The 12,467-nt window shown below is 45.3% G+C and overlaps 2 protein-coding genes across 8 annotated transcripts in view; one reads left to right on the plus strand and one right to left on the minus strand.

Annotated features, from left to right (window-relative positions):
- PLPPR1 (phospholipid phosphatase related 1) overlaps positions 1 to 2,222 on the plus strand; it is a 195,796-nt gene extending 193,574 nt beyond the window's left edge. For all 6 annotated transcript variants that reach the window (XM_005292147.5, XM_065550566.1, XM_024109971.3 and 3 more), the window contains one exon: positions 1,827 to 2,222. In XM_005292147.5, the coding sequence (XP_005292204.1) occupies positions 1,827 to 1,859 (33 nt within the window). In that variant the 3' untranslated portion in view covers positions 1,860 to 2,222. The remainder of the gene's footprint in view (positions 1 to 1,826) is intronic.
- Positions 2,005 to 12,185, minus strand: BAAT (bile acid-CoA:amino acid N-acyltransferase). Of its 2 annotated transcripts, XM_065550563.1 has the most exons (4): positions 10,930 to 12,185; positions 9,412 to 9,912; positions 7,250 to 7,452; positions 2,005 to 5,794 (listed from the first exon to the last, which is right to left on the minus strand). In XM_065550563.1, the coding sequence occupies exons 2-4, from the start codon at positions 9,875 to 9,877 to the stop codon at positions 5,198 to 5,200; spliced, it is 1,266 nt and encodes a 421-aa protein (XP_065406635.1). In that variant the 5' UTR covers positions 9,878 to 9,912; positions 10,930 to 12,185; the 3' UTR covers positions 2,005 to 5,197. The 2 variants fall into 2 exon arrangements, with proteins under 2 accessions (XP_065406635.1, XP_005292203.1); XM_005292146.5 differs by having other exon boundaries at positions 9,412 to 12,185.
- Between the last annotated feature and the right edge of the window lie 282 nt (positions 12,186 to 12,467).

A 12,467-nucleotide genomic window follows, 5' to 3' on the forward strand; every position in this document is an offset into this window, starting at 1 on the left:
TACCAAACGGATGCCCCATCCCCTCAAAGCAGCACGGTGAGGGGAGGTTGTGTCTACCCTGGTATTATTACCCTGGCTGTGTCTGCACAATATGCACCTCTCCATTGCTTGATCTTTTTGTTGGATTGTTGCTGGCTGTGCATTGCTATGCTGGATTTATTCCACCTCTATGTATGTGTTACCCGGGGTTCTTTCAACCCAAAGCTCTTGGTAACTTTTACTCTGTGCGAGGAGGTATCAGGAAATAAATCAGGGGAGACACGGCCGTCCGACCGATAGATGGCTGGCACAAACAGGACAACACAAGAGTGCTTTCACTTAAAGCTAAACTTTACTTAGTCTCAAGCATTTACACACGTCCGCAACAAGATTAGTAAAACACCCCCAACCCTTGATAATTACCAAAGCTGAGTGTGGCTTTCGAGTGACACAGCGGCAGGCTTCCAGTGGCCAAATCCTGCCGGTGGGGACCGCAAGATGTATCCAAAAGGAGAGTCCAAAAAGAGTCCAGAAGAGTCCCCAAACGAGTCCAACTATCTCAAGCTTTTCCCCCTTATTTATACATTAGTAATAGAATGACATGTCCCTTAAAGAAACCTTGTTAAGTAAGCAGTTTCAATGATCAAGCAAGAGGTTCCTTCTGATTATTGATTAACCAGGTGTGGGTTTTTCCAGAGTTTGCAGCCTTGAGACCCCCAATAGACATTCCTGGGGCACATCCTGCTCTTTTAAAATGCATGTATCAGCATCTTCAACACAATTCTTATCAGGAAGGACACGGGGTCAAGCTGCCCTTTCTGTGGCACCCCAAAAGTCTGTCCCCCCCGCCTTGGTCAAGCTGAGACTGCTGAATGGCCAATCTACAGCTTGCTTTTAACAATAAGCCATAGTGGTTTTGGGCACTTTAGTGGTTTGCCAAAGTCTCCCCGTACACATGGGTCAGCTCTACATTATATTTCCTTGCCCCCTGACATGAATTCACCTAGCTACTACAGGATCATCAAGCTGGGCAGGACCCAACATGCCCCCTTTTACCCTTTCTCCCCATGTGCACGGTTTGCCTGGGCAGCTCGACCATTTTCTGCAGAGCTCTGCATGCTTGAGGACAGAACTGTTAGACAACATTTACATCCAGTGCATCTTGAGTCATGCTCCTTTGTACTGCACTGGCACATAGAATCATAGACTATCAGGGTTGGAAGGGACCTCAGGAGATCATCTAGTTCAACCCCCTGCTCAAAGCAGGACCAATCCCCAGACAGATTTTTGCCCCAGATCCCTAAATGGCCCCCTCAAGGATTGAACTCACAACCCTGGGTTTAGCGGGCCAATGCTCAAACCACTGAGCTATCCCTCCCCCCATCCATGGATAGAGCTTAGTCCAGCCCATAAGGAAGGGTGAACTCTCCCTGGGGTTGCATTTATTACTGAAGTCCCCAGAGATTCCAAATTAGGAATATGACGGGCACCAAGATTCTCAAGAGCCACACAGTGAGTGTGGGTAGCCCAATTCTGCAGTGCCCAATGTGGGGCCTGATTTTCGGGTAGGGGGGGAAAGAGGGTGCTCAGCACTTTGAGAACCAGGCCCCTTTAAAGTGTCTCAAGTTAGGCACCCAAAATCACCAGTCCCTTTTGGAAATCTTGGCCCGGGTTAAAAATCAGCAATGATACCTTTGCTGTGATCTTTTCTTTTTAAGCTCTTAGAGATGGAGGGTCTATTTCCTGATGAGTCAGTATACAGATTCTTCCCCGCCCTTTCCAATATCTAGACACCCTAATCAAAATGTCTTGAAAGCTTTCATGTGTTTTCATTTTCCTCTCTGTAGAATCACTCTGCCTCTATGACTGAAGTAACCTGAGCTGGAAGATGGCAAGAGAAGCTATTTTTATTACCCTTCAGTACAATGCTCCAAGACACACAGTTACTAAATGTCCAACTGTGACGACCAGTATTATGTTATGTCTAGTTAGAGGCTGATGTTTTGTACATTTTTTGTATGAGGAAGTGATGTAGCTTGCCCTGAGTTCTTTTGTCAGCTTTAATATATTTATGCCAGAATTTAAAAACAAAAACAAAACAAACAGAACCCAACCTCTTTTCTTGTTTAAAGTGTGCACTGAGGAACTACATCTATGGAATTGTTGATGTTGTTATGTGATATTTGTACACAGACTTTTTTTTTGTTTTATATACATTGAAATAAAATAATTATAATAATTCACTTTTACCTTTTGTTATCATAGGAAACACTTCGGACAAAGGGACCGATTCGGATCTCAGGAATCTTAGTGTAAATCTGTATTAGCGGCATAAAGATACGTCAGCTTTGGCTGAGATCAGGAATCTAGCCCGAAGGGTATTGACAACAAGTAATAAACCCTCAGGCTCTGATTCAACAAGTTACTTAAGCATGTGCTTATCTTTAAGTATGGGAATAATGCACTTGAAATTGATGGGACAACTCATGTGCTCAAAGTGAGGAAGGTGTTTAGACTCTTGCTGTATCAGGGCCTGATTGAGGTGGGACAGGAGGAAGATTGTGCTAGTTCTTAGAGAATAACTAAAATAAGGGTCAGTGTTTTTAAAAATGCTAGAATATTCTGCAACAATGACCCACGGTACTCCAATTGACAAGAGCATTGGTGCGGGGCCCAATTCCACCCTCGGATATACGCACACAACTCCTACTTGAAGTCAGATGTGCATATTTAAGGGCAGAAATAGGGCCATATGGGCTTGAAGCCATTACTGGGGATTTGCACAGTATTTTTCTGAGGTGGGCGTGTCCATGTTTCATAACTGCATTATGGTGTCATACCATGAACCTTGCATTTAATCTGGGTCCTTAGTTACACTGGTGCAAATGAAAAGCAAAACCACTAAAGTCAAGGGAGTTACTTGGGATTTGGACTGGTGTGACCAAGAGGCCAATTTGGCCCTGATGATCTCCATGGGGTCTGGCCCGCTGTTTCATTCAGAGCCTCCAATGAGCCATAAGAATAAATGGCACAGTCCGTAATAGCTGAGTCTGCATTTTTTGTAAATCGTATCGTACAGAGTTTTTAACAAACCTGCTCTTTTACAGTTTGCACGGAGCCCATTTACAACAAACAGAACCAGAGCAATAGTTTCACTTTGTGGCTTTTACTTGTTCCTAGGGTTTTCCTGCCTCTTGTTTTTCTAGCATGGTGATAACTGATATATCCCTTTTAAGGAATGGAGCCTCTCTGTACTTTCACTGGAATGTTTACCTGACTCTTCCAAGGTGGTGGTTCTTGACTTTTTTGTATACCGTATTTTTTTTCCAAAACAGATTGGGGAGGGGGGTGAAATCACAAAAAAAAAAAAACTTGCATCCAGGGTTCTGTCATTTGTTTTTTGAAGAAATGCTGGGATGGTTCTGTGTGTCTTGCCTTACACGTGACTCTTCTGGCTTGGTATTGTCTTGGGAATCTACTTTTTGCCTTGGGAGTGGCAGAATGTAGACATGGGATTGGTTTTAGGGTTCCTGAGCGACCCCCGGTGGAACCACTGATAGGTCTCAGGTTTCCACGCTCGGACCTTGATCCAAAGCCCAATGAAATCAGTGGGAGTATTTCCTACATCCCGCTGTACCAGGAAGAGGATTACTTGCTAGCAAAGGTTCCCAGGAGCAGGTGCTCCTCTCCATTGCTGCCATCGTAGATGTGACAAACCTGTGCTCTCTAACCGGCTCTCTGCAATAGCAGCTCAGCCATTTTCAAACACCAGTAGAAAGGAGATGAGACAGAACCATGTTTCTGTCAGCTGGGTGAGGTAGATCCAAAGTGTACAGGTTCTACCACACTACAGCTGAAACCGTATTAGTGAGAATAGTTCTATCATTGATTCCCTGGCATGGATGAATGGAGACTTTTAAGAACCGTCCTCTCCAGGTTATTAGAGAGACAAGGTGGGTGCGGTAATATCTTTTATTGGACCAACTTCTGTTGTTGAGAGAGACCAGCTTACACAGAGCTCTTCTTCAAGTCTGGGAAAGGAACTCCGGGCATCCCAGCTAACTAGAAGATGGAACAGATTGTTTCGCACATATAGTTAGCACATATTCTAAAGGACCAGTCAAGGTAGAGTGCATGTGTATAGATGCTAACTACTTACGCTAAACCATGTGTTACCCCTTGCATTTAGCTGTGTCACTGGGAGTACCATTCCCAGACTTCAAGAACAGCTCTGTGTGGCTTGAAACCTTGTCTGTCTCACCAACAGAAGTTGGGCCAGTAAAACATATTACCTCACCCACCTTGTCTCCCTAATATCCTGGGACCAACACGGCCACAACTGCACTGCATACAACAATGGAAGCTGTCCAAGTTAAGGTACAGATCTCTCCTACAGAGGTATGGCTGCACTTGGATTTTCGGACCCTTAATTCCTGACTGCAGCTTCTCTAGTTAAGGCTGCAGTGTAGAAAAGGTTAGAAAATAAGAGTGGTCAAACACTCAAGGCCACCTGTCTACACTACAGTCTCCACTGGTCGAACTGCACATGGTGGGAGTTATGGATCCAAAAACTCCTAGTGTAGACAAGGCCTAGGTGGTCTCCAGTATAGTTTAATGGTGCAGCAGCACGTCAGAGAGAAAAAATCCTCCTTCCTACTTCTCAGGGAAACTGTTTAACTGCCTGTGAATTGTAGGGCTGGGAAATCAGGGCCAAGTTTCCAGTGAATCTGGTGAAGGGCTGGTTTGGACATGTTGCAACTATACACATCACAGTAGACTTACATGGTTTCAGTACTTTCCCCTTAAAATTTGGGATTCGCTTGAAGCAAAAACTCGAGGGTTGGAACTGCTGGGAAGCAAAACTGGAAAATTTTGCATAGAACTCTGCAGACAGAAGCCACCACCAGACTCCCATCCGTGGGGCCTGATCCAATTCCCATAGATTTCAGTGAGAGCTGGATCAGGCCCCAGGCACATGAATGATTCGATCTAGAAGAAGGCAGACTTGTTCGTGCATTTGTGTTTCCCACCTGCTATTGGCTACAGGCCTACAAGAGAAGATGTCCACGTTGTAGTGGTTGGAAATGCACCCTCGTCCCCAAGGTGGTGTATTTCTCTTTCAGTCGATACCCAGAATTCACAGATTGTTCCAATATTTCTTGATCGGGTTCAGGAGGGCATGGGGCACAGAAACTTTTCGGTCCAGGCCTTCCTGTTTTCAGGGTTTGCTGCTTCCTGTTGGGCACAGGTGCTGACAAAGGAATTTTTGGATCTCTCTCCAAGAATGTTCCTGTGCGGCGGCATGGGGTTGGGCTTCGCCTCCCCACATCAAGGGCAAGACGACAAAGGGGTTCCGTGAGCAGGGGCAGAACGGGGACCCCGGGGGCTCTATCAGGTGCCCAGCGCCTGGGTAAGACAGCAGAGTGGAGTTCTTTCTCCCATGTCTCCTCATCCTCTCCATCACTTCCTCAGCATATGCTTTGCTGTTGTAGTTCTGGTCACTTTCTCCCACCACCAAGAGGAGCTGACCCTGGGCCTTTTCAACAGGAATGATGCTACCTTGATTTGCCTCTGCTCGAGTGTCCCCCATGACACTGAAGAAAGAGAGCAGCCCCAGAGGTGTGAACCGCACACACTCAAATTTGTAAGGTATTGGACTGATGTGGAGATCACGGTAGCGCAGCGCAGTCCCGTGGATGGCATTGGTCCCGTTAATGCAAACTGTGGCTGTGATCTGTGGTAGGAACGTCGCCATTGCCAGTGCAATCTCAGCACCTTTGCAGATTGCAACCACACCAACTCCTGCCCCTCCCACCTGAAAATACACCATAAAGAAATACATTAAACGTTAAATTAATGTCCAGCCTTCGTGTGTGTGTTCTGCCCTTTAATGATTCCTGTTCTCTGATCAAGTGGCACAACAGTGACAGTCTTGTCTAAGCATATTTAGTGTGGCTGTCACCAAGATATCTGGACCTTCACTAGTAAGTCAAGATAACACAAGCATCCAACTGACATAAGTTTGAAAGATGGATATTCACCATTACACCTTAAATTATGCAAGGCAAACACCAAGCCTGCAAATGCAGACTGTATTTGCACATGGCCACTTAGATGTATGTAAATATTCAGCTTTCTACATGCAATTGTGCAATTAAATTAAATATGCAATTATAAGTATGAACTGCAAATCTCCATCTTGCTATCTCCATCTCCAAAACTATGTATCCACTCCCCATATTTTCCACTTTAAATGTGGCGGTCATAATTACCTTGGAAATTAGCTCCCTGTCTCCCTACCACCACCACCATCTCTACTTTAAAAAAACAACTTTGATTACATACGTGCTTGTTGATAGCTGGGTAGACATTTGAGCTAGCAGGCAGGGGCGTGATGTTAACCCTGCTGAGCAGTATGAGGGAAGAGAATGGGGTTGCACCACTAGATGTGTCATCCTTCAGAATAAGTTTAGATGAGGTTCTGTCTAGTCCACCTCCCATGGAAATCCCATTGCACCCCCCCACACACACACACACACAAAAATGTTAGATAAAAACCTTGGTATCTTGACCCTATTGCCTTGCTCAATAACAAGTTGTAGTGCCTAACTCTGGGTGAGACTCAAAATGATAGGACATGTTCCTCTTTGAACACAGAGCTAGTTTTCCTACGGATCCAACAGGACCCATTCTGTGAAGCAGAGAAGATTGTGATGTAGTCAGAAGGCCAAAGATAAGACAAAGTCTGGAGCACCTCTGAGCAAACTCAACAGGAGGAGAATCAAACTTGCAGTTGGTCATCTTTGTCTTCCCCGGGAGGTGTGACAGTGGGTAAGAATACCCTGTTAGTGGCAGGGATTGCAGGGAATTGCAATATGGACCGGGCAGTAATTCAAGGTATGTCTACACTGCAAAAAAATGGTGTATTCTTAACTCAGTTTAGCTGCCCAACATTAGCTAACTCGGGTTAAAAACAGCAGTGACAACACAGCAATTCAGCTTTTGACTCAGGTTAGTAGCTCAAGTTAAAGATTATATGGAAGAATGGGGGTGACCTTGAGCTACTAACCTGAGTTAAAAGCGATGTTGCTGTGTCCTCACTGCTCTCGTAACCTGAGTCAGTTAACCCAAGTTAAGCACACATTGTTTTTTGCAGGGTAGTTATATCCTTAGACACACAAGCTACACCTTATGGAGGGTTATTGGATTTCTTCGGCAGTAATTGCGATAGGGAGACAAGATATCGAACTTATCTGTGAGTAGAAAGTACCTTTGGATGTTCCAAGAGTATGTTGGCAGCTTCCTCAAAATATTCCAGATCCACCTCATCTAGAAAACTGGGTAGGTCTTCATACGCAAAGTAAGCTAGGGCAAGTGCAGCAAAGCCACGACTGGCAAGGAGGCTGGCTCGGAATTCAGTGAGTCCACCCACGAGACCAAACATGTCAATCAACCCTGGAAAAGGACCTTCCCCTGAGGAGAACAAGGAAGAGAAAATGAGTGAAAATCAGAGACATATACAAGGAAAGGGAAGCATGGATTCACAGAATCACAGAAGACTAGGGTTGGAAGAGACCTCAGGAGGTCATCTAGTCCAACCCCCTGCTCAAAGCAGGACCAACCCCAATTAAATCATCCAAGGCAGGGCTTTGTCAAGACGGGCATTTAAAAACCTCTAAGGATAGAGATTCCACCACCTGCCTAGGGAACCCATTCCAGTGCTTCACCACCCTCCTAGTGAAATAGTTTTTCCTAATAGCCAACCTAGACTTCCCCCACTGCAACTTGAGACCATTGCTCCTTGTTCTGTCTTCTGCCACCCCTGAGAACAGCCAAGCTCCATCCTCTTTGGAACCCCCCCCCTTCAGGTAGTTGAAGGCTGCTATCAACTCCCCTCTCACTCTTCTGTTCTGCAGACTAAATAAGCCGTTCCCTCAGCCGCTCCTCATAAGTCATGTGCCCCAGTCCTCTAATCATGTTCATTGCCCTCTGCTGGACTCTCTCCAATTTGTCCACATCCTTTCTGTAGTGGGGGGCCCATGCTGGACACAATACTCCAAATGTGGCCTCACTAGTGCCGCATAGAGGGGAATAATCACTTCCCTCTATCTGCTGGCAATGCTCCTACTAATGGAGCCCAATATGCCGTTAGCCTTCTTGGCAACAAGGGCACACTGCTGACTCATATCCAGCTTCTCATCCACTATAATCCCCAGGTCCTTTTCTGTCCTAAAGTGTTGTTTAGCCAGTCGGTCCCCAGCCATGCATGGGATTCTTCCATCCTAAGTGTAGGACTCTGCACTTGTCCTTGTTGAACCTCATCAGATTTCTTTTGGATTCTTTCCCAATCCTCCAATTTGTCTAGGTCACTCTGGACTCTATCCCTACCGTCTAGCTTATCTCCCCAGCTTAGTGTCATCCGCAAACTTGCTGAGGGTGCAATCCATCCCATCATCCAGATCATTACTGAAGATGTTGAACAAAACCGGCTACAGGACCAACCCCTGGGGCACTCCGCTTGATACTGGATGCCAACTAGACATTGAGCCGTTGATCACTACCCATTGAGTCTGATGATCTATCCAACTTTCTATCCACCTTATAGCCCATTCATCCAATCCATACTTTTTAAACTTCCTGGCAAGAATACTGTGGGAAATCATATCAAAAGCTTTGCTAAAGTCAAGGTATATCACGTCCACCGCTTTCCTCATATCCACAGAGCCAGTTATCTCATCATAGAAGGCAATCAGGTTGGTCAGGCATGACTTGCCCTTGGTGAATCCACGTTGACTGTTCCTGATCACCTTCCTCTCCTTCAAGTGCTTCAAAATAGATTCCTTATGGACCTGCTTCATGATTTTTCCACAGACTGAGGTGAGGCTGACCGGTCTGTAGTTCCCCGGAGTCTCCTTCTTCCCTTTTTTAAAGATGGGCACTATATTTGCCTTTTTCCATTTGTCCGGGACCTCCCCCAATCGCCACGAGTTTTCAAAGATAATGGCCAATGGCTCTGTAATCACATCAGCGTAACAGCCTCAGGATCTCCAGTTTGCACACAGAGAGCTCGGTTATGAAGAGGAAGAAAGTTCTGCATGGCTGTTCACAAGCACTGGGGCTTGTGCCTTACGTAGAAAGATGAGGCAGATGAGAAAGAGGTGGAGGACAGAAGAGAGAAGAGAGAGAAAGGAATGGAATTGGGGGAAAACTAACCAACGCAGCTGAGATTTTTGCACTCATGACAAACTCCTGGGGACAATCTTCAGGACAGGAATTAGTCACAGAAATTATCTGGCAAACAAAGACATTGGAGAAGATTGCAATCAGTTGGCAGACCATTCATGAACAGAAAAAGGAACCTTTGCTGAATCAAGTTCTTATTTATGGCTCATTCACCCAGTTCTAGAACCGAGGAGACGGGGATTCTCTCACCTGGAGGGAGGAAGAGGGCTCCGCGGACTCTGCTGCCCCTGATCTGGACCCGTTGTACTCCGGGTGCCACGTACCACCTCTCCACAGTCTGGCTGGCTGCAGGCTGATCGCGGGGTGAGGAAAACATGGGGTGATATGAGTCGAACAAGTCCAGGCGAACCCGGAAGGGACTCTGCATCACATCCCGCTTCATCAGCCTATGGAACAGCTTTTCTGGCTTCAGGCACTGAAACAGACCCATGGGCTGCACACCAACGTAATCCCCTCCAGTGGCAGCAGCCCGCTCCAGGTCCACCTCGCCAGCCTCATCTGACCAGTAGAGTGCTTGGGAGCAGAAGAGCAGCCCTTTCTCATCGGTCAGAGAGGCTTGGAGGTTCACCAGCTGGGAGGGGGGCAAGCCAGAGACCTGGATTTTCAGTGGTTCATCAACAAGGGATATCTTCGGGGTGACTGTGAGCCTGATCATTGCTAAAGCAGGGGCTGCCGATAGCCCTCAGGTGCCTGGGAAAGAAGGAGAGATGAAAGGATGAAATTAGGAATACCAAACAGTTAAACTACAGTGTGCTGAAATAGGAGGTAGGCATGGAAGATTCCGATTAAGTCAGGCCATCCAGCCCATTGCCTGGTAATACTTAGTCTTGCTCACAGCAAATGCAATCACAATGGTGTGAACACTTGTGCACCATGAGAAGCACTTGTGTACGTGGCTATGTGGTGTACTAGGAGGTTTCAGCAGCAGTCACCAAGGCATCACTGAATCAAAGGTCTGAGTGGAGCTCACGGTTCAGAGAAACTCATGAAAAAACCATGGAACAGCCCAACCGATTGTGGGGCTTAGGATTTCTGAATGCCACAGGGATTGTCGATCATAGACCAAGGGGCTCATCTGCTAGTTCTCTGCTTGGAATAGTTTTTACTGCAACCTCCACACCCAGTTAAGATGTAAATAGCAATGTGCTGGAGGTGCAAGAACACATGTGAGAGGTTTGGTCACAGAGACTCCCTTGGGACTGTCACCTGAGGTGCTGAAACTACCTCTGAGCCCGTTTCCCCTGTCAGCTTGGGACGTCCAGTACCCTGCCTTGTTGAGCCAGACACGCTAGCCGGCTGCAACACAGATCCAGGGTCTGAACCACATCCCAAAAGCTGCAGGTTTTCACTGAAAACCACTCAGCAGGTACTCCTGTCTCCAGCACCCAGACACCCAGCTTCCAATGGGATCCAAACCCCAAATAAATCCGTTTTTACTCTGTATAAAGCTTATACAGGGTAAACTCATAAATGGTCTGCCCTCTAGAACACTAACAGAGAGATATGCACAGCTCTTTGCTCCCCCAGGTATTAATCACTTACTCTGGGTTAATTAATAAACAAAAGTGATTTTATTAAGTATAAGAGATACGATTTAAGTGGTTTCAAGTAATAAGACAGAACAAAGTAAGTCACCAAGTAAAATAAAACAAAACACGCAAGTCTAAGCCTAATACATTTAAGAAACCGAATACAGGTAAATTTCACCTCAGAGATGTTCCAATAAGCTTCTTTCACAGACTACACTCCTTCCTAGTCTGCGCCAAATCCTTTCCCCTGGCACAGCCCTTGTTCCAACTCAGGTTGTAACTCAGGGATTTCTCCTGACTGACTTCCCCTTTGTTCGGTTCCACCCTCTTTTATAGCTTTGGTACAAGGCAAGAATCTCTCTGGGTTCTCACCCTTCCTTCTAAATGGAAAAGTGCCAGGTGTAAGATGTATTCCAGTTCAGGTGACATGATCACAGGTCACTGTAAGATCTCCTTCATTGGAGCCTAATAGCTGGAAGACAGGTACATTCACAGTTCATTGATTCTGAAGCACCCTGAATGGCTTCCACTTAACATGTTTACATCATTAATACAAGTTTGCCTCTTATTCTCCTAACTCCAGACATAGAAATAATACATGCAAACAAATAGAATGAACATACTCAATAGATCATAAACTTTGTAATGATACAATATAAGAGACCTTTTGCATAAAAGCATATTCCAGTTACATTATATATACATTATATATTATAAGCATATTTCCATAAACATATGGAGTGCAACGTCACACCACATTTCTCAGTATTGTCAAATGAACAATATTAAATCAGAGAGTTAACTGTTTGAAATGAAAGAAAAAGACACAGGACATTGTAGAACAAATCTAGCACAGCTTCCCCCCTAGTAACTTTTTCAAGGACATTGTCTTCCTGAGTGCTGCTTGTTTATGCAACGCCTCAGAGCGGTGAATACCTCATTGTTTCCTTACAGCAGAATAAACAATACTTAATCCATTAATTATGTGAGCAGGGCTCTTTTTATAGATTCATAGACTCTAGGACTAGAAGGAACCTCGAGAGGTCATCGAGTCCAGTCCCCTGCCCTCATGACAGGACCAAATACTGTCTAGACCATCCCTGATAGACATTTATCTAACCTACTCTTAAATATCTCCAGAGATGGTGTCATAACTATAAAGGGAAGGGTAACAGCTGTCCTGTGTACAGTATTATAAAATCCCTCCTGGCCAGAGACTCCAAAATCCTTTTCCCTGTAAAGGGTTAAGAAGCTCAGGTAACCTGGCTGGCATCTGACCTAAAGGACCAATAAGGGGACAAGATACTTTCAAATCTTGGGGGGGGAGGGAAGGCTTTTGTTTGTGTTCTTTGTTTTGGTTGTGTGTTTGTTCTCGGGACTGAGAGGGACCAGACATCAATCCAGGTTCTCCACATCTTTCTAAACAAGTCTCTCCTATTTCAAACTTGTAAGTAAATAGCCAGGCAAGGCATCTTAGTTTTCCTTTGTTTTCTCAACTTCTAAATGTACCTTTTACTAGAGTGTTTATCTTTGTTTGCTGTACTTTGAACCTAAGACTAGAGGGGAGTCCTCTGAGCTCTTTAAGTTTGATTACCCTGTAAGGTTAATTTCCATACTGATTTTACAGAGATGATTTTTACCTTTTTCTTTAATTAAAAGCCTTCTTTTTAAGAACCTGATTGATTTTTCCCTGTTTTAAGATCCAAGGGGTTTGGA

Source organism: Chrysemys picta, chromosome 6, assembly GCF_011386835.1.
Source record: "Chrysemys picta bellii isolate R12L10 chromosome 6, ASM1138683v2, whole genome shotgun sequence".
Classification (NCBI taxonomy): Eukaryota; Metazoa; Chordata; order Testudines; family Emydidae; genus Chrysemys; species Chrysemys picta.